Raw genomic sequence first — 20,851 nt, forward strand, 5'->3', positions numbered from 1 at the left:
AGATAACAAGTGACAGCTTGACACAAAACAATCTCCAATCAATAAAATTCAACACATTACAACTTTCACCAGCCGTACATGCCACAATTTTGACAAATCTCTCAAGTGTATTAAAGCGATAATCACATCGACACATGTCAAACAAACCTGCTGGTCAGCTGATAACTAGATCACTTACTGTCTTAATAAGAAAAGTAAGAATTATGGATGTCAATTTCTTTTTAAGAATAACATGATGTTTCAGAGTGTATGCTTGCACCTTCATCAAGTCACAATAAAGAAGTTGACTTCCATAAATCTTGCTTTTTTGTATGCATTCCACTTCTAAATACCCATGAAAGATTTAACTTACTTCCAGAGGCTTCAGAAACAGGGATATAAACTTGGGACTTGACCGCTTTCATTCCAGAGGTTGTCTTAACTGAACAGAAGGTCTTGCTAATTGGTGAGTCTTACACTACCTTGACTCGCTCATCAATTAACAAGGGATTAGGTCCTGTGGCGTACAAAGAACAATCACTTACCATCACCCACCAGTTATTTCCCCTTGTGGACATTTCCAAAAATTGTAAATTTTTGGAAATCTCATATTTCAAAAATTGGAAATGTCTTGGAAACATCATCTTTCCAAAATTTTAAATGTCTTGGAAACACTATCTTTCGAAAATTGTAAATGCCTTCGAAACATTATCTTTCCTAGACACGTACAAACTAGACACGTAAATGTAGACTTTTTTTGGCAGTGATGTACACAGAACAAAAACTTCACTTTTGCCTTATTGGACCACCCCTATCGAGCCCTGGATGGACCTATCCATCTAGAACAATAACTCTAGGCTCTCTCTTCATGCCTCACTTTCCATGCTGAACGTGATCAGACAGAATGTGGGGAGGCATGTGGCACTACATCAAAGATGACTCTTCAAAGAATCATCAACCTCTACAGGTTTGTTCCATAATATTTCATGAGAGATCCTCCTTCAGATGCTTATAAGCATAAGACACACTACTCAATTTCAAGGCATCAATATAGATACAATATAAAAGTAGTTGCTGTGAACAAGGCAGATCAAAGCTATAAATATGGGACTGAGTGAGTGAGAGCGAATGAGCGACTGACTGAGTTTTTGCTGTTTTTACCAATATTCTAGCAATTTTAGCTGGGAGCACCAGAAATGGGCTTCACACACTGTGTCGGGCATCAAACCTGGGCCTTCAGCGTGACGAGTGAAGGCTTTGACCTCTTGGTTACCTTGCCCTCCTATAAATATCATAGGGAGACACTATTTTACTGCAGTTAACAAACATTTTGAGTAAATTTAAAAGGTGGATTGCAAACAAGTACAAACATGTAAAGAACATGTTTTATCACAGGATAACTTCTTTGCTGGACAATGTGGAGAGTCATGCATAGGTGAAATGTCCCGCCCTCTCCCACTACGAATTAAAGAACACAAAACTTCAGTCCAGAAAAAATGACTCTAAAACCGCCATAGCCGATCAAACCCAAGCCAACACTGACCATGTCATCCTATGGGACAACATCCGAATCCTGGAATCCAATAACACAGCCTACAAGATTAGGAAACTTCTAAAAGCTATAAACATCCAGCACTTCACCCCCATCATGAACTGGGATCAGGATATTTTATCTCATCAGACTATCATCACCTAATAAAAGATCACCACTCATCCATCATACCCCGTCCACTGGCTTCTATGCTCCCTTGAGGCACTGTAATCACATCAATCAATATGCACTGCAACCTACTCTCTTCAACCATGTCAGTATACATCAACTTATCTAGTGTATAACCTCATTCACCACACTGTTCTTATCACTATTACTCTATATCTACCTACTCTGCTCTCACTCACCACCCATCCAATCAGGGATAGGGAAAGGCAGGGGCCAAGGGCCATTTTGCACTTTGGAATGAAAAATGACCCCTTAAAATTTGGAAGATTACTATTAATACAAGGACAGTGGCCCATTCTAAATCAGAAATTGGCTAATAATTCTGAAAATGGCCTACTGTCAAGATCTCTTTCCCAGTCCCTGTCCAATCTTCATCAACCTTGTCAATTATTTAAACATACTTGCAGCAATGTATATTTTTTCCATGTTACAACTCCATGTATCACTTGCTTGATAACAGTGATAGTACCTGCACCGAAATGTCGCACCCAATGCAATAAAAGTTGACTATCCATAGAACTTGGTTTTCCTTCCTCCATCAAAGGACAGTGCAACAACAGGATTAACTTGTGTAATTCAGTTAGGATTTGTTGACACTCTATTTCCGAAGACAGGTAATGATAAAAAGATGAGTGAGTTAATGGATCGGCTTATCTATGAAAATACAGCTACAATGCATACTGTCCAACTCAGGCTCTGTCTTCCTTGATGTGCTCTGTATACTTTTGGGTCATGACATAATCCTCCTTTGTTGTCATAATGAAAAGGCTCTGTATCTTGGATTCTTTTGGATTTCGGACCAAAGTCTTGGTTCGAAAAGGCACTTATACGTTAAAACATTGCTTTACATCCTGGACCGAGCAGGAAGTCTGGCCAATAAACAACCCATTGAGTGGTTTGGGCATTTTGTCTTATTAATTGAGAAGGAAGTTCACTTGGCCAATAAACCTTGAGTAAAGAATCTATTGATTGGTTTGTATGTTTTGTCAAGCAGTGAACACTTACTTACCTTTGATGCACTTAAGACAAATTTGTAAACTGTAATAAAGATGATGCATTAAAGGACGAATAGACCAAAATCTTTTGTACCCTTTTAACCATTACATATGAAAGACTTGTGCTTTGTCTTAAGCGGAACATCAAACTCTTTCTTAAGAAACTTGTGGTTAATTCACATCGAGCGATTAAAAGTTGCCAAAAAGCCGTATGCTCGACTCCCACCTTCCAACGAAACCACAGACAGGTTATGGAACTCTGTCACCGGAAACCAGTGATGTCATAGGAGGAATTTTTTTCAGTTAGTTCTATAGAAAATGTGTAGGAAGCTTGTCATTTTGTTGATTTCTAGACGTCAACAATGACATGCCGAATTGTTCTGTTGCTGTCAATTGCTGGTGATGGTGTTACTATGCACAGATTTCCACCGGACCCCATAGTTTGTGCTAAATGATTTGTTTATGTGTGCGAAGTGAGCATTGTGGAAGGCTGTAGTATATACTAAATCAGATGGTTCGGCCCCTATCTCGCTTTCAGGATAGAAAATGCTATTGAGATTTGTTTTCATCCAGTTATAAAGGGAGTCTTGCACTTTACCAGGTGCACTAACCCTAACTCTATATCCTAACACTAAAGATCGCAAAAGGGGGGGTGCACAAGGGCTAAGTATCGTACAGGATCGAGATACACAGTGACTGCTGATTAACAAGCATTCAGCGCTAGCCGGGCTGTGATCGGTAAACTGCAATCTAGCCGAAGTGAGGTTGCGGTCAAAGTGAGAACATTGTTTTAAGTAATATTAAATTGACCCCCGCCTCGCTTCCAACAGTGAAATTGTTATGTTACAAGCGAAGTCATGCAAAACCCTATTATCCATCAATCAAATACATATATTACTATCAGAAGAAAGTAATTTTGATTTTGTAAGTCGGTGAAAACAAACTTAAATAGCATTTATCCTAGACAGTACGCCGCCGGTTTTGAAAATTGTGAAGTCACAGGCTTAAGTCCATTAGAATTATTTAGGTTATGGTTTGTTTTCATCTAGTTAAAAAATCAAAACTGCTTTCTACTAGTAGTTAAATACGTATTTGATTCATGGCCAACAGGATTCTGCATGACACAATTTGTAACATAACGACTTCTTCCACGGAAGTGAGGTAGGGGTTGAAGTGAAAATACTTCGCGATAAATTCCTAAAAAAAATAGGATATTTATAGATATATCGCGCACATATCCACGCACTAGTGTATGCTCGAGGCGCTGGTATTTTTCCCTCGATCGCTGGATGTCAATTTCAACAGCAGATCGTATTTCAATCTCAACTCCCTGGGGAGTATACAACTCTTGCTGCCACTAGGCGCACTGAGTTTATCGTGGCTCTCTCATCCGAATTAGGTACCCAATTGACAGCTGGGTGGACTGGGACGCATAGTCACAGCACTTTGTCTAAGTTTACTGCACGTGCTGTACCAGCAACTAGGTGTATGCATGTGTTCATGTGGCCACCCTCTGGTCATATACCTACGGATTCGTGGGTTCTTTTCAGTGCACAGGGTTGTGTACAGTACACTAGGGGTTGTGACAACACTGAAAGAGTCTGCATGCAAAGTTAACTCCAAGGTTTTTTACACCCGGTCACAGGTGGGCGCGACCTCGAAACCTCAACCTCGGATCACTAGCATGGCGCCTTAGCCAGCTCGCCCACCATGCCCCCTTCTTTACATGCTAAATTCACTTGGTTTTCACATGTTGACACTTGTCAATTTACTTTCTTTATATTTGGTCTTATAATCCTAATTACTGTATAATCATACTTGTATGCATTTTGAAACTTAATAAAAATAAGAGTCATCAAAAGATGACATATCCCCCCGGCCCCCCCACATATTTGAAAGGACAATCTGACAGTTACAGCCCATTTGATTCCATTTGAGACCGATGAATTGCTCACTAACACAAAATCTAATAACTGCAACAAAACAAAAATTTAGCACAGCCACATGAAATCGACAGACCAACTCTGGTGATATGGTGATGTGTCTGGTGGGACACCCAAATTAAAAAGTTGTTTCACAAACGATCATCATTTTCTTGTCACCTTTCACTATTTTGTACGAGGGGGGCCTCTTGCTGGTAGAACAGCCAGGTGGGCAAGGTGCTCCTGTGAAATTGACACGTGTGATTTGCTCGGCAAACCAGACATTTGTGATTGCAGTACCTGAAATAATGAGATTATCACACGACACTACGTCAGTTATTTGCAAAGCATTAAACTTTTTTAAAAACGAAGGTGAAAGGGGAAGGCCTCAATATGCTTTGGCTAAGTATCGTTTATGAACTGCACGTGCTGTTCAGATGATGGAAGGGAAGTTAAAAACTATCTTGAAAAACTGTACCGATTCAACGTGCACTGTCTCAAAACCCACACAATGTGAGAAAGTCGATTCATTTCAACAACAGCTGGTTAGAAACGCCTGAGATGAATGTTCAAAGGCATAAATATCTACAGTCTCTTTTGGTTCAAATGAGAACGATGAATGAATAAATAACTTGAAATGGGTATACGTGCACAAAACACAAATAAGATACGTGGTCCAGAAAGCTCTGTGCCCATTAGAATCTGAAATGTGGCATTTTATGATCGGTCACGGAAACAGTTATTTAAGTCTCTATATAAACAAAATACCTTTGTCTCTCTGTGTATTCTGAAACAGCATGTGGAGACAAATCATTCTTTGGTCATTTCAAAATATCAGTTATGGAAGTTGCTTCACAAATTTGGTTTCCATTACAAAAAAGTAGGCTCAGAAACAGACGTGCGAGAGGTCTGATATTGTTTGACTAAGAAACAAGTACTTACGCACAATTCAAAAGAAACGTACAGAAGGTTATTGTATATTTGGACGAAACAGGGGTAAATGCTTCCCATGCCAAAGGGACACAATGGTTCGCTAACTCCTCTGCAGAGTCCTGTGCCAGAAAATTACCACTTGGCAAGGGAAAGTGACTGATTGTGCTCCATGCTGATTGCAAGGGTCGATGATTCCTACCTGGCTGCTCCCTAGTCTTCAAGGCAAAATCTAAAGACAACCGAGACTATCATACTGAAATGAACGGGATGGTTTTCTTAGAATGGGTACAAAATCAACTGGTACCAGCACTGCCCCCCAAAAGTCTGATGGTCATGGATAACGCTCCATATCATAGCGTTCAAGTACCTAATACAAAGGCCCCTGTTGATGCAGAAGTTGATTGTGAGAAGTTAGTTAAACAATGTTGTTTAAGAGGCCGAGTGTGTTGATGCAGAAAACATTTTTTCTTCTATTAATTTATAATTTCATACATTAAAGATCATTGTTGGCAAAAGGTTATACTTTTAATGTTGCAAAGTACAAAGTATTAAAATAGTGTGGTAATTTTCAATGCCTCCATGTTGTATCAAGATGTGGTAGTGGGCATGGGCACAAATGTGAGTAGCATTGTTTGTTATTATAAGACATTTCAATGCATAATATGGAGATAATGTTTGAAGGATTTGTTAATTGTATATTTTATTGATATATATTGTAATTGTAGGGGTTGAAGTAATTTACTTAGAATTTTCATGAAGTGATGTTAGGAATCATTTACTTAGCAAGTCTTTATTTTTGCTTTGTAGTTTTCTGAACCTCACCAAGCCAAAGGAACGATATGATGACCGTGACTATAGAATAAACTTTTGGTGCGAGTTGAGGATTTTTGTGTCTTGCATCCACATCAGTTCAGAAAAATTTTCTACCATTGCCATATGATGCTGGGGCTGAAGAACGTTGACCATGGAGAACTTTTATGCCGAATAACATCAGTTGTACTACCCTGTGTTGGATTTAGTGAATATTTGTGGACATTTGTCTGTTGCATATTTGTGATATGAAATGATGGCAACGGCAGGGGATAGTGTGTTTTATGTGCAGGATGAAACATGTGATTTGGCATTAACTGGACAGGCAGATAATGTAGATCATAATGAGCAGACTGTAGTGGCTTCTGGTGAAGATGCATCTCCTGTTGACCAGTCTGAGACTGACCACACTAAAGTTAAGGTCAGAGAGTCAGGAAGAGTCAGAACTCAGACTGAGAAAGGGAAAGTTGAAAGGTTACGAGTGTTGAAGAATAGAGAAATTGCAGCCCTTTCAGCCATAACTAAGAAGAGAAATGAACTTTCCAGATTAATGTTGAACAGCGGTAGTGACAATTTACATTCAGTGAAGTTTTGTTTTGTCGAGCTGATTGATTTGTGTAAACAGTATCACACTTACTTTGCTTCCTACTATGAGCAGCTTGATTCAGAGGCAGATAGAGAGTGTGAGAGAAAACGTCATGAAGAAAAGGAGATTTCCATTCTTAGCTTCAGAAAAGTTGTTGAAAGTTGGATTTCAAATGAGAGACATTTGTTAGATACAAGTGATAGTATGTGAAATAGGGGTTCCCAAGCTTCGGATAAAACTACAAGTTCAACAAGATTGGCTCTAGCTAAGGAAAAGGCAAAGTTGGCAGAACTTCTTGCAGAGAAGAACATGTTGGAAGAAACATGTAAAATGAAGGAGCTTCAGTTGAATATAGAAATAGCTAAGACTAGGGCAAGAGAGAAGGTTTATGCAGATATTGAATCTGAGATACAGGGTGACTCACACCTCAATGTCACTAGTCAGAGTGTAGGTTCTGTTAAACATGATGTTAATAGTGAAGAGCCTCGGACAAAATACAAGCCCCAAGGTCTGAACCCAGATGCAAGTTATTTCACTCCTTCAATACGAGATAACCATCCTTTGACTATGAATACTATGGATTCAGCTGTTCAGCAAACACTGCAGCCTACCCAGAAAGATGTGCTGCTGCAAACCCACAAACAGATGACAACTGAGTGAGTAAGCTGGTCGCGCTAGGCAGCAGCAATCAGTAGCTCCTCCTATTTTGTTGTATTCTTGTGGATATATACCTGCTACAGTGATCAAACTTGTCAGCGATGTCACTAACATCACCAGGATCATTTGTGTGAAATTTCAGACTTCAAATCTGTCAATATGTGGAGTTATTTGATGTTTTTCACATTACTGTGTATGAAAATTTTCACATCTTGGCCTGGGCTATCAATCTTTCCCCAAGCCCACAGCACCCAGATCACAATGACTGTTAATCAACATCAGCCATATGGTGTCTACAGCAGGGCAGAGCTTTTGTCCCTCAATCAACCAGCCAGCCCAGGTTGGTTACCCTGTACCCCTGGTCGGAGTGGAGTCTTACATCATCATATTGACGCCACACTCCTGACAATGTTACACAATGCTGGGATCTCAGTCAGCAAGAGAACCAAGAGAGGCAACAGAGCAGGAAGGAAAATTAAAAGGAAAATTGCCATGTATCACAATGTTTTCCCAAACGCTTCAAAAACTGTGTCATGTCGTGGTGTTAACCGCAACAATCTAGTCCAAGTACACCCCCAAGCTCCCCCAAAATATCTTAAAATGTGCCTTTGGAATGCCCAGTCATCTCGTAATAAATGTGTAGATATCTTTGATATGATCATTGAGGATGATATTGATGTGCTAATTCTTACCGAGACCTGGCTGAGGAATGCTGGTGATGAGACTAAAATAACTGAAATGACCCCAATGTCTCATTCCTTTGTGCATCATCCAAGACTCGACTCTAAAGGTGGTGGTCTTGCGATTCTCTACAGGAAAACACTCATAATTTGTCTTACAGATTTAAAGAGTAATCTTAAATCTTTTGAAAAATTAGAGGTAATGTTGACATCTGGTCAGACTACCGTGAGACTGGTCTGTATTTATCGTCCTCCACCCTCCGTCAAAAACAAACTGTCAAACAGTGACTTTCATCAAGAGTTGTCCGCTCTTTTTGCATCACACTCCAGAAACTGTACAATTTACCTGGGGGATTTTAACATACATTTCAATTCTCAGGAAAAACCAGAGGTAAAGAAATTTGTCAGACTCATGAACTCTCACTCTTTGACTCAGCATGTCATCATGCCGACTCATAAGTCTGGAAATATTCTGGACTGGGTTATCACCCATAGTGATCTCAAACTTGTTTGTGACGTTCAGGTCAAGGACCAGCAGATTTCAGACCACTTCAGTGTCTTTTTCAACTTAAGGCTGACAAAGCCGGAGAACGAACGATTGGTTTTGCCCTGTCGAAACATCAGTAAAATCCCATCTGAGACTTTCAGGCTTGATTTATTGAACTCAAAACTACTGAGTGATCCTCCTTCCGACGTTGATGAACTTGTTCAACTCTTCTGTGATACTCTTACATCACTTCTGGATAAGCACGCTCCTGCAGTTGAGAAGACTGTGATCCTTCGTCCTCATGCCCCATGGTATGACGAGACTGTACGTCACTCGAAGTGTATTCGGCGCAGAGCAGAGAGACAATGGCGTAGTACTCGGCTAGAGATACATCGGCAAATATATCGGCAGTGTTGCAATGATACCAGACACCTGATTATTTCAGCTAAAAGGAACTATTGTCTCCAGAGCATAGCCGACAGCATGGGTAAGCCAGCATCCCTATATCGGTTCATGGGCAAACTGCTTGGAAAGGGACGAGACCAAGATACTCAGACTCCAGCAGAGGAACAGAAGGAACTGGCAAACTCATTCAACTCCTTCTTTATCTCAAAAATAGAGAAAATTCGTCATGGTCTTACTTGTAATGGCGATTTCAGTGAACCAGTGTTTGTAGGTAGCCCCCTGTCGCATTTCAGAACATTTAGTCCCCAGGATATTGTACAACTCATTCGTTCGTCAAAACCCACTTCTTGTGACTCTGATCCAATTCCAACCAAACTTCTGATAAAGCACCTGGACCTGCTGATCTCCCCCATCACTATGATTGTTAATACAAGTCTTCAGAATGGTGTGTTCCCAAACAGTTTCAAGGGGGCGGTGGTCAGACCACTATTGAAAAAGTCTGGCCTGGATCCTCTGCACCTGAAAAACTTTCGGCCTGTCTCAAACTTGCCTTTCATATCTAAAATCATTGAGAAAGCAGTTCACTCCTGTCTCAAAGAACATCTATTAAGCCATGATCTCCTTGATTCTTTCCAGTCTGCCTACCGGCAGTACTACAGTACAGAGACAGCATTGCTCCAGGTAACAGACAAACTTCAACGTGCTACTGATGAGGGTAAGATTTCAGCTCTCGTCATGTTGGACTTATCCGCGGCTTTCGATACCGTTGACCACCCTAAACTCCTGACTAGATTGAAGCATCATTATGGACTGTGTGACGTTGTCCTTCAGTGGGTTTCCTCTTACTTGACAGACCGGCATCAATCGGTCCTTGTGGGCAGAGAGCGCTCTCCTGCTGTGGCTGTCTCCTGTGGGGTGCCCCAAGGATCGGTTCTTGGTCCGGTTCTGTTTGTACTGTACACAGGGCATGTTGGAAACATTGTCAGTGATCACGGCATGTCTCATCATGTTTATGCTGATGACACACAGCTTCTGGAATCCTTTCACCCATCAGAGTTGAATGAGTCTCTTCAACGCATCGCTGACTGTACACTAGACATAAAGTCGTGGATGACTACAAATAAGCTCAAGCTGAACGACACGAAAACCGAAGCTCTCCTTGTAGGCACAAGACAACAACTAAGCAAGGTGGAAGCTGTCATCCTCAAAGTTGCAGATGCGGATATCTGCCCATCAGATGTTGTGAGGAATCTTGGCGTTCACATTGATTCTTCTTTGACGTTCAATGCCCATGTCAACCAAGTGAGCAAAGTATGCTTCTTCCATCTCCGGTCGATCAGCAACATTCGCCAGTACTTGACTTCTGCAGCAACTCAAGCCCTGGTTCGAGCTCTGGTAACATCCAGGCTCGACTATTGCAACAGTGTTCTTTCTGGCATTAACTCCAATCCGGCTGTTAAACTGCAGAGGATACAAAACACCTCTGCCCGCATTATCAGTAGAACTTCCAAATGTGCCCACATCACTCCTATCCTGAAAGAACTCCACTGGCTACCAGTCAAAGCAAGAATTGACTTCAAAATACTCTGCCTGACATATAAATGTCTTCGTGGCTTGGCCCCTTCCTACCTGTCTAACCTGCTTCAACCATATGTACCAGCCCGCACCCTCCGTTCCAACTCTCAGAATATTCTTGTGATACCCACCTACAGACTGAAATCTTTCGGACACCGCACCTTCTCCTACACAGCACCAGTCCTCTGGAATGCTCTTCCATGTGATATCAAAGACTCTAAAAGTTTTGACAGTTTCAAAGCAAAACTGAAAACCCACCTTTTCTCAGTATACTTCACATAATTTAACCCATCTTCATCTTTGTACATATTTCTATTTATTTCTGTAGCGCTTTGAGCATACCTAAGGGCGTGGAAAAGGCGCATTATAAATATGCATTATTATTATTATTATTATTATCAACTGCCATGTTTCTACCACAGCCTGAGGTACCCAAGTTTAGAGGTGACCCAACAGCATACAGCTCATTTATGTCATTTGATACCAGGATAGTTCCTCACACCACAAACAGTATAGATAGATTGTACTATCTAGACCAGCAGCTGGAGGGAGAACCAAAGGAGTTAATAGCTGGATGTTTGTACATGTCACCAGTGGAAGGATATATGAAGGCTCGGGAGCTGCTGGCTCAAGAATACGGCGATCCATACAAGGTGTCTACAGCGTATGTCAATCAGGTACTTCCATGGCCAGATATTAGACAAGAAGATAGTCAGAAGTTGAAGCAGTTCTCATACTTTCTCACCAAATGTTCACATGCTATGAATAATATATCTCATATGACCATCCTGAATCATGCACCCAACTTGCAGGCTATTGTACAGAAGTTGCCTACATACCTCCAGAACAAATGGCGAGATCATATTACCAAGTGTAGGATCCAAAGCAACAAGATAATTGGATTTAAAGATCTTGTGGAGTTCATTGACTTTGCACCCAAATCAGTGAATGAGCCCATCTTCACTAAAGAAGCGATGAGTAAAACTGAAACTAACCGTGGTCATGCTCCAAGCAGAGGATTTAGGAAGGACAAGCTGATTTCTAGCAAACCAAGGTCCAGCACTTTTGCAACAAATGTGGGACAGAACTACACTGATCATAAGAAAGTATCCTGTCACTTCTGTTGGAAGTCTCATGACATTGATGACTGTGAAGCATTCAAGCAAAAGTCACTGAATGAAAAACGTACTTACTTGAGAGAGAAACACATGTGCTATGGATGCACATCACACCATCAAAGGATGTCTAAGAAAGAGAATATGCGGGAAGTGCGGAAAGCGTCATCCAACAGCACTACATGACAATAGCTTTAAAAATGAGACCCAGCAGTCAACATTCAACAGAAAGTAAAAGCAACCAGAAGGATGTAACAGAAACAGTGTCATCTTCTTGTAACAGTACCAAGTCTGACTCTATGGAAACCGTGCTACAGTCCATTCTACCTGTCATCGTGAGCCAGCAAGGTAACAGGAAAGCAGTGAAGACTTATGCACTCTTAGATAACGGAAGTACTGGTTGCTTTATCACAGAGACACTCAAAGATCAGCTTGGTGTATCGACAACTGCAACAACTCTGAAACTGCAGACTATGCATGGTGTAGAAACAGGAGAAACCTCAGCTGTAACCGGCCTCACTGTAACTGATAATCAGGGCAATCATCCAGTCTGTCTTCCAAGAACATTTGTGAAGGAAATACCAGTCAATCACAATCAGATTCCTAACTCAAAGTTTCTCGAGCGATTCTCTGATCTTGAAGATATGGCAAGTAAACTACCTGAATTTTACCGGGAACTTGAAGTTGGTCTCCTTATTGGAAGTAACTGTCCTTCAGCTTTACAGCCTCAAAAGGTGATTCCATCAGATGGAGATGGTCCATCTGCAAGGTTATATAAACATGGCTGGACAATTAATGGCCCTCTGCATATGAAGTTTAGTAAAGAGAAAAACACTCAAGTTCCAGGTGAGAAAGGTTATTCGAGAGAAGACAGAAGGTTTATGGAGACAGCAGAGGAACAGGTGAAATATATCAATGGTCATTATGAGCTTCCATTACCATTCAGAGACCTCGATATGTCATGTCCAAATAACAGAACTCAGGCAGAGAGCAGAGCAACATGGCAAAGAAAGAAAATGCTCAAGAATGAACAGTACTACAAGGATTATGTAGGTTTTATTGATAACCTCCTAGAAAAGGGCTTTGCGTACAAGATACCTGAAGATCAACTGTCAACTGAATCAAAGAGTATTTGGTATCTTCCACACCATGGAATATATCATCCCAAAAAGCCAACAAAGATCTGTGTGGTTTTTGACTGCAGCGCAAAGTATGGAGGAACATCGTTGAATGACAGACTTCTGCAGGGTCCAGACCTCACAAACTCTTTGATAGGTGTTTTGACTAGATTCAGAGCTGAACAGATCGCATTCATGGCAGACATAGAGTCCATGTTTTACCAGGTGAAGGTGCCAGTGACTCAACATGACAACCTAAGATTTCTGTGGTGGCCCAATGGTGATCTTAATGCTGAATTACAGGAATATAGAATGGGAGTACATATCTTTGGTGCAGTCTCTTGTGTATGTCTTGTACAATCAGGCTTGTAACATGATGTTTGCTGGGTAGAAGAACCTGATGCTTCATTTCATCTGGAATCTGCGATTTGCTGAGTCTACCACCAACTTTGAGAATTCCATTGCTGATGAATGGATCCAGCTTGTAGATAGGGCTGTGCTTCGATACTCGGCCTCGTTCAACTGCTGCAAGTACACAGATTTCTTCGTCAAAACTTTTGGACCGCACAAACTTCAAGATGATATGTTCTGCACATTCAAGTTGCTCAACTGTGAAAAGAGGTTTACTGCTACAGATATCTGATTCCACTTCACCTTTTCTTCTCCTGATGCGAGTGTGGAGATTCTTGATGAGTTGGAGATAGATAACTACCGCCCGCTTCAGACGATACCAACTTGAATAATGTTTGATCAAAGTGTCAAGCCCCTCACATTCCATCTTACTTGGTGAAACGCACATAGTTGCAACTGTTTCCTCTTCAGTTGATTCTGCAGGACTGGGTTGTGTCAGCTTCCATTCCGATTCAGACCTCCAGAGAAATTTTGGTCCTTCAAACCAGTCAGGTTGCCCCAGTAGTTAAGCTGTGCTTGCTCCTCGAGATGCTATATCCGCTGGGTTCTCTTCTGATTCTACATATTTCCAGTCTTTTGGTTCAGAGTAGTCTCTTATCATTTTCACACGATTAGCAACAAATACTGGGTATCGCTTCTTCTCACTACTGATATAATGTAAGACGGTAGTTGAATCTGTGAAGTAGGTCACACTGTCTATATCTGTGTCAAGTTTTTTCAGCATGAGTTGAGCTATTTCAACAGAGACAGTAGCAGCAGTCAGTTCGAGACGTGGTTTCACAGGATTCAGTCTTGATTTCCCCATTAGAAAAGAGACATGGACATTGTGTATACAATCTGATACAATCAGAAAGAACTTTTACGTTGATGACTGTTTAAAATCCGTAGAAGATGACAAGACAGCTATGAAACTAATCTATGATGTGAAAGCTGCACATGCAGATGGAGGTTTCAGATTGACCAAGTTCACTTCAAACAGCAGAGAAGTGTTGAAGTCAATCCCAGTTGGTGATCATTCCAAAGAGATTCAAATCCGAGACCTGGATTATGATGAACTACCAATTGAACGTGCTCTTGGAATGAAATGGTATGTAAATACAGACACATTTGGATTTTCCACTGATTTCATTGAGAAACCAATCACACGTCGTGGCCTCCTATCAACGGTTTCATCTCTGAATGATCCCCTCGGCATTGTTGCACCTATCGTTCTTCCCGCCAAGCGAATACTTCAAGAATTGTGTGCTGACAATGATCTGGGCTGGGATGATGCTATACCAGAAAAGTATGAAGTCTGGTGGGAAAGGTGGCTGAAAGAGCTCAAACTACTTGAAGCCTGCTGAATTTGGTAAGGTTGTATCTAAACAGATTCATGTGTTCTCTGATGCCAGCTCAGTAGGGTACGGCTGTGTAGCTTATCTTCGGCTTTCTAATGCTGAGCAAAATGTCCATGTCTCTTTTCTAATGGGGAAATCAAGACTGAAAATTATAAACAATTATAAATAAATTAAATTATAACCGAGAAAATAATAGATCACAAAAACCTGTAAATACCAAAAGGCACCACATTGGGATCTGCCACAAATATCTACCAAGTTTTACTGACAGATATTGAGAACTCAGAAAATTATAAATCACAAAAACCTGTAAATAAAAAAAGGCACCATGCTGGGGTCTGCCACACATACCTACCAAGTTTTCCTGACAGATATTAGGAACTTTTTAAGATATGCTCCGGAAACAAAACACATCTCTCACTTTTGAGACAAAGTCCAAATTGTTTCCATGGAAACCGAGAAACTAAGAAATCACAAAATCCTGTAAATAGCAAAAGACACCATTTTAGCTTTGAATTGGTGTATCTACCAAGTTTTGCGGAAAAATATAGAACAGATTTTGAGTTCTGCTCCAGAAACGAAGCTCAACCTTCCATTTTGAGACCAAACCCGAAACCTTTCCATTGAAACCGGGAAAATCAGTTCTGACTGATGTATGTACCGGGGTAACAAGTTTTGCACAAACGCATTAAAACGTTTTTTGAGTTCTGTTCCAGAAACGAAGCCCAGTCCTTCATTTTGACAAGCAAGTCTGAAACTTTTCCATGGAAACTGAGAAAATAATAAATCACAAAAACTTGTAAATGGCAAAAGGCACCACTTCAGATTCTGATTGATATATCTACAGAATATCAATCTTGCAGAAAGGGTTTTGAGTTCTGCTCCGGAAATGAAACACACCTCTCACTTTTGAGACTATGTCTTAAACGTTTTCATGGAACCTGAGAAAATAATAAATTACAAAAACCTGCAAATAGCAAAAGGCACCACTTTAGGGTCTGCTTGACATATTTACCAAGTTCAGCAGAAAGACATTAAGAAGTTTTTTACTTCTGCTCCGGAAACGAAGCCCATCCCTCCATTAGACTAACAACTAAATGTTCCTTGGAAAAACAAAAAAGAATAAAAATGCCAAAAATCTGTAAATAGCAAAAGGCACAACCACAGGTTGACATTATTACATCTATCAAGTTAGGTCTAAAAATACTGAACGCTTTCTGAGTTATGCTCCGGAAACAAAATGATTACGGACGGACGGACACACAGGAAGATGAGGTGTCGAATATATTCCCCCGCCATTACATGCCGGGGAGGATAAAATGTAATTTAGTTAGCCAATAATGAGCAATCAATCAATGTATTGGCGACTAATCCTTTGAAAGAAGGGTGTTGTTTTTACATGGACACAGACACGACAGAGTGGATTCAGTATAGATTAGTAAGTGTACATTCATAAACACTACTTTTGACAAATCCGCATAAATTAATTAATCAATCAGTTTGTTATCGGTTATTCCTTTGATCGATCCAGACATAAGAAAAGCTAAATGGGCACCTTAGTTGTGTAATCTAAGTGGCGTTACCACTAATTAAACCTGTTATAAATTCATTAACTGAGCATCAAGAGAATGATGACAAATAACCAAGTGATTTTGACAGAATCGGCTATAAAAACAAGGGTTGTAACTCGGGAACTATCCAAAGTAGGAAACAAAACTAAATGATAGCAGATTGTGGGAACATAGCTTTCATTTTTCACAACTGCTGTCGCGATTTCAGGTTTGTACAAACCTGTTAACGAAATAGTTTACCCCCTGAAATGTTGATGAATTCTGCATAGGCCCTCATATCCATACCCCATGTTAAGTCACTGAGATGCACCGCTCTGATTTGGTGGAATTTCGTTAGCGGCTGTGAATTTTGCAGTGTTATCAAAAAGGTCGATTTAAGGTAATTAAAGATCAAAATGGGTAGTTTTAATGACAGGGTTTCATTTATAATGATAACAGTAAGTGATTTATACCCCCAAGAGCATATGTGATCTTTAAAGAGGCCTTCTAACACATTGTGATTAGTTGTGCGCTGATTGATCAAATAACTGTTTTATTGATCGTCTGACAATCAAATAAAAAAACTTCCAATCAATACACTATCTATATATATCAACATACACCGTATACTATCTGCAAGAATAACATAACCGATTGGTGTACATGCAATATTTGTAAATACCTCCAGGGAGGCCCATGATGGCATAGATATAGGAACTTTCTGTGTTACTGCTGTCTAATTCAGATGTTTTTAGTTAGACAAAGCCTGTCCGAATAAGAGTGCACTGTATTTTGATACTGATTAGACAAGTCATTTAGTTGGCTTATCAATGAAATCTGCTAATCTATGGTAATATATGACACCTCACTTACTCAAAAAGCATTAGTATGAACTAGCCCAATGGTGTCACTTTGCAAACCCAAATTGCCTTTTAGTCCACGGCTGATGGCTTGCGAAATTTGAAAGATTGACCTTAATTACAGCACATTAAATCACTGGATCAGTTTTGAGCACGACAGTTATGCAGTGACAATTGAAAGATGCCAACGTAATTCTTCTGAAGTATCTTTCTATATGTATCACAAAGGGTCAAACCATGACATGGGGGTGAGCGGTGTCTCAGATGGTGCGCCAGTAAACGAAAGGTTTCTAAATCGGTCCCCACTTGTGACAAGGTGCAAAGATCTTGGAGCTTACATTACTTGCTGGCTCTTTCAGTGATGTCATAACCCCTGGTGTGCAGCAGTTAACCCTGCGCACTTAATAGAACCTACTCTTTTGATGGTAGGTAAGCAGATGGTGTATACACAAAAACATGCAGATTGTTAGTTGTGGGTATAGTAACATGCACTATCACTGGACAAAATACTGTGACCACTGTCCCCGTTCACCCAGCAGCAAATGGGTACCATGTCAGGAAAAGTCTGAGTGGTAACTTGTTGCTCCTATACAGGCTATATGGTTAACACAATGCCAGAAGTGAAAAAGAGACTCGTTCAAAATGAACACTGCAGCACCCAGAGCATGTACTAGTTACGGGGATATGTTTGCTATAGAAATACACTATAACAAAATAAATAAAAACGTCTGTTTGATACTAATATGGCAATGTAGTATTTATAACTTTTTGGTTTTTTTGTCACACAAAGCATGCCTAAAGTGACTGGTGTTTGCATAATCACCAAATACAGACTGTTGACATAATAGGAGACACTGGGTACAATGATTTACGAGATATTGTGTTTCCATAAGTTTGAAAAGTGTCATGGTGACCTTGACAAGGCCAAGTTCACCTAAACTGACTGGTGTCTGTATAATCCCTTAATGTAGGCTGTTACCAAATTTGAAGATATTGCGTAAAACAGTTCAAGAGATACCACGTTAACATGAATTCAGATAGACGCAGGGATGAACGCTGCTGATTACATAGTTCCCAGTTTGGAGATGAAATCATCTTGTGTCTACTCACATCTGCCTCGCTGTCCTTCAGCTTTTGTTTTTTCTCTTTCACTTTCATTTCGAAAACTTGTTCCATCTCTGCCTCCATTTTCTTCATCTTCAGGTCATGCTCACGTTTCTCTTCAGCCATCTGGGTCAGTGGGTCTCTATAACAAATAATGACAACTTGCTCACACTAAATAATGATCTAGTTGCCAGCTGGATACTAATATAATGATTCCCTAGACAATGAACACAATGGTCATCAGCTGGCTACATGAGGCAATCATGCTGTAGATGCTGAACACAATAATTATCTGAAGCACACCACAAAATGATCCAGTTTATTCTGAAATCAATTATTTCCACCTGCAGATAATATTGTCTGCTAAATATTGAATTCACAAAAATATAACTTACTTTGTGAGTGAGCCTGGCTTAACCTTCCCGTCTCCTCCAACCGGAGCTAACTTGCTGTAGCGATAATTCTCATAGTGGACATTGTTGGTAACATCCTTTAAGTCCTGCATGTGAGTCCTTAAACAGTCCGAATACTATATCTTTACACCACTGAATATATCCCAGAAGATCATCTGTAGAGTTTGTGTACCCTGGGCATTTGTTCCAACAACAAAATTATTTCTTCTTGAGTCATTTTCAACTGCAATTTAAGTTCTAAATGTAGTTTCTGCATCCCTCTTGGGGATAAGGAATTTGTAATTACTTATTTGCTTCATGACACAAAAAGATGGACAAGTGTTTGCCCCTAATATGACAATGTCCCCTGTCGCTAAAAATGAATGAAATATTTATGTATTATAGACCCATGAAATGACTGGTGTCTGCATAATCACCCAAAAAGTGGACAAAGCGTTGTGGTCACACTGAAAATAAGATCAAGGTCACCCAAATCGGTTGTGTCTGTCAAATTCCCAAATGTAGGCTGTCATCAAATTTGAAGACAGTTCATTTCTCGCAGACATTTACCTGTGTAAGCCCATGACATTGCTAGCAATTGTTATCAAAATACTTTAATACTTCTTCTGATTAACACAGAAGGAAACCTCTCTCGTGAGAAAGCTAATCTTTGATGAATACTACTAAAGTGATTAAAATAATAGGTACAGTATGAATTTAAAATGTAAATGCATATGGGAGTCTCTAGCTGAATGAGAGGTGCTTTCTGCTGATGACCATGTGCGGCTCTCGCTGAATAAGAGGTGCTTTTTATTACAGCCCATATGCTGCTCTCACTGAGAAAAGCTAATTAATTTGCCGCACATACACGTCTCTCAGCCTTGATGAGTTAACAAGAAACGGGATGTACGTACAGACGCTGATGAATACCTAGTCCCCTACTCCACACTGCAACGGGGCACAAAAACAGGTGAGAAAACTCCCAAGGTACTATCTCAATCTTGAAACTGTCAATCAGCTCGTAAAATTGAAATGTGAAGATTTATGCAAAAGGCTGCAACTACGTTGTCTGTGTTTATCACTGGGAACTTCTTTCTGAGTTGATGAAACCAGTGAGTCATGGCTTTTATGACTGCTTCATACTCCAGCTGCTTTATACATATGATGCGATTTTCCTTTCTGAGACATAAGTCCTGCTGATGCTCTTAAATATAAGTGGGCTTTCCAGCCTTGAAGTGAGGTGTCTACAACGATATGAAGGTTGTAATCTGGTAAATGACAGAGGTAAAATACTTTTATCATTCTGACTATTACTTGGCTGGTGGTTATATTTCTAATTTTTTTTCACTCCTCCTTGTAGGTTTTCTGAGGACAATTTCCATAAAACACGAAATAGAATTGGTCTGGCCTAATAAATCTTGGTTTGCATAAATTGGGGAATTACAATCTTTTTGAGACATAAAAATTCTTTGGAATTTCCCACACTGATGATGCTGGTGTTGACTGCATTGCCCGTTGAATTATGTTGTTGCTGAATAACAAACACCACCAGTTTTGAGATAAAAGTCACAATATCTGGAAAACTAGGAAATGTCTGCATGAAACCAGATTGTTGTGCAACAGCCCGTTTCTATGCAAGAGGTGAGGCTGCATGAAGGCTTGAGTTTGTGTGAAGCTTTGCTCCAGCATGAACCCTTGCCCTTGTGTGAAGCCTTGAGCCTTAGTAAAGGTCTGTGGCTGTGAAGGGTCTTTTGGGCATTCCCACTGCTTCTAGTTCTAAAAGTGGTGGACCTTACACAAGTGATAAATTGTCTGTGTTGCATGATGTATTCTTTGGAGAATCCTGTGTGGTGGTCTCAATATCCTCCATCTGTAAAGGTGCAATCAGTGACCCAATGTTACTGTAGCAGCAGGCTTTATGGAAGAAGATATCTTAACAAGGTTTTGCAGACTCCTATACTTTTTAAAAATACTTTATACTTTATCTGAGAACAGCTGCTCTTAGCTATTACATCCTTATAAACCAAGTCAACATGAGATTCCTGCAATGGAATTTCATCTGTTGATTGAAAAGAATCCACATCACTATCATGGGAAAGTATATTGTGGCACTGGAAAGGTACGAACTCACATACATCCATGTGCTTTGTCATCTTGTCTGCAGGTGTTGAAGACTGTGACGCTGACCTTTAGTTTTCCTACCATTTTTTGCCAT

The 20,851-nt window shown here is 40.2% G+C and overlaps 1 protein-coding gene across 2 annotated transcripts in view; it reads right to left on the reverse strand.

Moving 5' to 3' along the window:
* The window catches only part of LOC137257616 (septin-7-like), a 112,943-nt gene that overhangs the window by 39,791 nt on the left and 52,301 nt on the right, over positions 1-20,851 (reverse strand). For both annotated transcript variants that reach the window (XM_067794937.1, XM_067794938.1), the window contains exons 10-11: positions 18,640-18,756; positions 18,251-18,386 (exon numbers count right to left, since the gene is read on the reverse strand). In XM_067794937.1, coding sequence (XP_067651038.1) covers positions 18,251-18,386; positions 18,640-18,756 — 253 coding nt within the window. The remainder of the gene's footprint in view (positions 1-18,250; positions 18,387-18,639; positions 18,757-20,851) is intronic.

This window comes from Haliotis asinina, chromosome 12 (genome assembly GCF_037392515.1).
Source record: "Haliotis asinina isolate JCU_RB_2024 chromosome 12, JCU_Hal_asi_v2, whole genome shotgun sequence".
NCBI classification, from domain to species: domain Eukaryota; kingdom Metazoa; phylum Mollusca; class Gastropoda; order Lepetellida; family Haliotidae; genus Haliotis; species Haliotis asinina.